This window comes from Bos indicus, chromosome 5 (assembly GCF_029378745.1).
Source record: "Bos indicus isolate NIAB-ARS_2022 breed Sahiwal x Tharparkar chromosome 5, NIAB-ARS_B.indTharparkar_mat_pri_1.0, whole genome shotgun sequence".
Lineage (NCBI taxonomy): Eukaryota > Metazoa > Chordata > Mammalia > Artiodactyla > Bovidae > Bos > Bos indicus.
In genome coordinates, this window is record NC_091764.1 from 44,770,038 (window position 1) to 44,773,868 (window position 3,831).

At 46.2% G+C, this 3,831-nt stretch overlaps 1 protein-coding gene across 1 annotated transcript; it reads right to left on the reverse strand.

Moving 5' to 3' along the window:
- Window positions 1-3,175: 3,175 nt before the first annotated feature.
- LOC109558715 (small ribosomal subunit protein uS10-like) lies at window positions 3,176-3,532 on the reverse strand. Its single transcript, XM_019960048.2, has one exon. The coding sequence runs from the start codon at window positions 3,530-3,532 to the stop codon at window positions 3,176-3,178; it is 357 nt and encodes a 118-aa protein (XP_019815607.2).
- Window positions 3,533-3,831: the final 299 nt, after the last annotated feature.

Genomic DNA, 3,831 nt, shown 5'->3' on the forward strand with positions numbered 1-3,831 from the left:
CTTTCCAGTGGGTTATTCACATAGCAAGGTGATATTTTGCAAAGTTGTGAGCACTGGTTAAACATGAGTCCTGTATTCAATTACCCATATCTTGTCTGTTTACAAGCTTAAGCAATTCTTTATGTAATAAAAAATTCCATAAAACACAGTGACACTTTTAAAATCCATATCTAATCTATATGCTTGATATCTGCCTTTTTCCTCAGGAGGATCTTAAATGATTTACTTTCATCTTGTTTCTTTCTTTTGCATATGTTTTTATTTATTTGTTTTTCAACCACATCATGCAGTATGTGGGATCGTAGTTCCCTGACCAGAGATTGAACCTGTGCCCCCTGCTTTGGAAGCTCGGACTCTTAACCACTGGACTGCCAGGGAAAGTTTGCATATGTTGTAGAGTTCTAATAAAGGGAGGAGGAATGTTTGGCAGGAGAAAGTTGATGGTATTTAGCTCACACGTCTAGTAGCATTTTCAGCCATTATAACGAAAAGGATTAGTAAACAAAAGATGGATCTGCATTTTTTCAGAGTGCCTCTTTACCTTTTCTCTCTGCCTTAACCCCTAGTATATGTATGTTGCTGCAGGATAAAGTACACTTCTGACTAATTCACAGAAGGGGTCCAGATGCTCTTGTCAATAAACAGCATGGAACCCCTTGATAAAGATGACATTATCATCTCTTAGGATGAATGAATTATATCAACTTTGGAATATGTGGAGTTGTTATGCTTTTGAGAATGTGATTGGATTTGTATAAACCATGTTCTTCTGAGACATCAGAAGTTCAAAGAGGAACAAAAAATTGGGGAAATAAGTATATGTCATACTGACAGATTAGCATCTTTAGTATATAAAGAACTGTTTTTGAGATTCATTTATCCAGTTGATCAGTCTTCATGCATTCATTAATTCAACAAAAATTCTTTAAGTACTTTATGTGTTGAATTATGACCTTCCCCAAATTCATATGTTGAAATGCTAAGTCTCAGTACCTCAGTATGAAACATTGTTTTGAGATAGGTCTTAGAGAAGTAATCAAGTTAAGTGAAGTCCCATGGACGGAGGGGCCTGGTGGGCTGCAGTCTATGGGGTCGCTAAGAGTCGGACACGACTGAGTGACTTCACTTTATTTTTTCACTTTCATGCATTGGAGAAGGAAATGGCAACCCACTCCAGTGTTCTTGCCTGGAGAATCCCAGGGATGGGGGAGCCTGGTGGGCTGCCATCTCTGGGGCCGCACAGCGTTGGACACGACTGAAGCGACTTAGCAGCAGCAGCAGCAGCAGCAACCCAATATGACTGGTGTCCTTATAAATGGGGGAAATTTGTGCACAGAGATATATATATAGAGGGAGGACAGTGTGAAGAGACATAGGGGGGAAATGGCCATGACAAGCCAAGAGAGAACCTGGAACAGATTCCTCCCACACGGCCCTTAGAAGGACCCAATACTAAGACACCTTGTTCTTGGAATTCTGGCCTACAGAACTGTGAGAAAATCATTTCCTGTTGTTTAAAGCTCTCAGTCTGTGGTCCTTCATTAAGACAGCCCTTGTAAACTAATATAAGCACTCACTGTGTGCCAGATACTGTCGTAGCGCCGGGAATAAGGCAGTGAAAAAAACCAACAGGGTCTGTCTTTCAAGCATGAGAAGTAGTCACCAAAAACACAGATAGATACAGTAACATGTCAAATCAAGATCTGTGTTGTGAGGGTTATAAAGCAAGCTAAAGAGAGAGTGTGGAATGTGTTATTTAGATTGGAGGGAGGCAGCTCAAAGAAAATTTCTCTAAGGAAGTGATATTTGAGCAGATCTTGTAATAGGTGGATCAGTGGTAAAGATCAGCCTGCAATGCAGGAGACGCAGGTTTGATCCCTGGGTCAAGAAGATCCCCTAGAGAAGTGAATGACAACCCACTCCAGTATTCTTGACTGGAGAATTCCATGGAGAGAGAGCCTGGCGGGCTACAGTCATAGGGTCGCCAAGAGTCAGACACAGCTGAGCAACTAACACTTTCACACTTCCATTGGGTTGTGCAATGCCATCACCCCCCACCCTGTTACCAGGCAATGGTTGCCACTAGACCACTGATGATTGCTTAGCCACTGGTCAGCGCCACAGTGGCCACCACCCCCTCCTCCACCAAATGAGCAGTTGTCAGTGAACAACCATTAGAGGTCCTGCTCAGCCATTGGTCAGTGCTGCAGTGGGCCCCTCCCCCAGCAAGCAGCTGTCAAGGAGAAACTGTTACTGGGCACATTCAGCCAGCAGTGGGGGAGTGGTGGTCCTCAGGTGGAGAGTGAGGTAAGAGGTGGATCCTGGCCTTCTCCCCAGGACCCTACAGCTCACCTGGCCTTGGGCCAGCAGCTGAACTGTGGGGGCAGAGACAGGTACAAGCTGGGGGCTGTGTGCAGTAGGGCTCCAGAGCTCTTGCCAAGGTTGGCCACTGGCCAGACCCAGGCTATGAGGTTGTGGTGAACCCCTTCCCCATCCTTGTCTTGGCAACCTAATGGCAGTGGCCATCTGCATAGGACGCAGTCAGCGGGACCTAGTCCCTGCCATTTGGGTGGCCTGAGGAGCCTGAGGGCCAGTTAGGTTGGGCACCTGGATCCCTCAGTGATGATGGCTGGGCAGGGTCTGGGGCCTTGGCCATGAGGGAGCTGCCAGTTGAGATCTCCCTCCTCTTGGCCAGGACCTGGACCTCAGAGTGGAAAGCTCATGCCTGAGGACCTTGCCCTTTCTTGTCAGAGCAGAGAAGAACAATGGATTGGTGGAGATTCACAGGAACATTGTTTACCTAACCATGACCTGACTCCAGAATAAAGGACCTGATACCAAGAAGTGTGTAACAACTAACCATACCCTTCCCTCACCATGGTGGCTCAGAGGTTAAAGTGTCTGCCTCCGATGTGGGAGACCCGGGTTCGATCCCTGGGTCGGGAAGATCCCCTGGAGAAGGAAATGGTAACCCACTCCGGTATTCTTGCCTGGAGAATCCCATGGACAGAGGAGCCTGGTGGGCTACAGTCCACGGGGTCACAAAGAGTCGGACACGACTGAGCGACTTCACTTCACTTCACTTCCCTCACCTTTCCTAGGAAAGGGCTTTGCTGAAGGCTTTTGGGGAGATGATTTTGTTTTTAACAACTGATTATCAATTTATTAGGTTGATTTAAGCATCTGCAATATAGACTTCAACCTTGACTGCAGGCTCAATGATGATGGAAGTGATTTGCTTAACAATCTCAGAGGGACTGTGCAGGTCAATAAGTTGCTTTAGGACCCTCATCTCGAAATGATCCCAAGTCTTAGATCCTTCATCACAAGGAGTTTTCCTTGTTAATCTCAGAGTCTTGGTAGGCATCCAAACCCATCCTTTCACTTTGAGACTCTTTTCCTTGGCAACCCTGATCAGGTCAGCACATGCCTTCTCCAAAAACTTGAGGTTGCGGCTGGTGAGGGTGGTTCTAATTTGGTGAATTGCCATCTCTGGCTTCACGGGAGTCTTGCCTGTATCTTTACAAGCCATAACTATGGGGCGTCTTCCAACCAATTGGTTCCTCAGTGAGAATGAACAGCGATGAGTCAGGAGCAGGAGTGGTCTCCACTGCAGTGGTGACCACGTTTTCCTCAAAGGGGTGGGGGAGGTTGGGTTTTTTTAAGGACTGAGGCACCCATCTCCACACATAGCCCCATAATAAACCTTTCTCTGTTCCAAACTCTGATGATTTGGCTTCAATCATTGTTTGGCCTGATTGTTTGGCCTCACTGTACATTGGGTACACAGACTTGCGTTTCTGCAACAATCTGATAAAGTGAGGGTGAAAA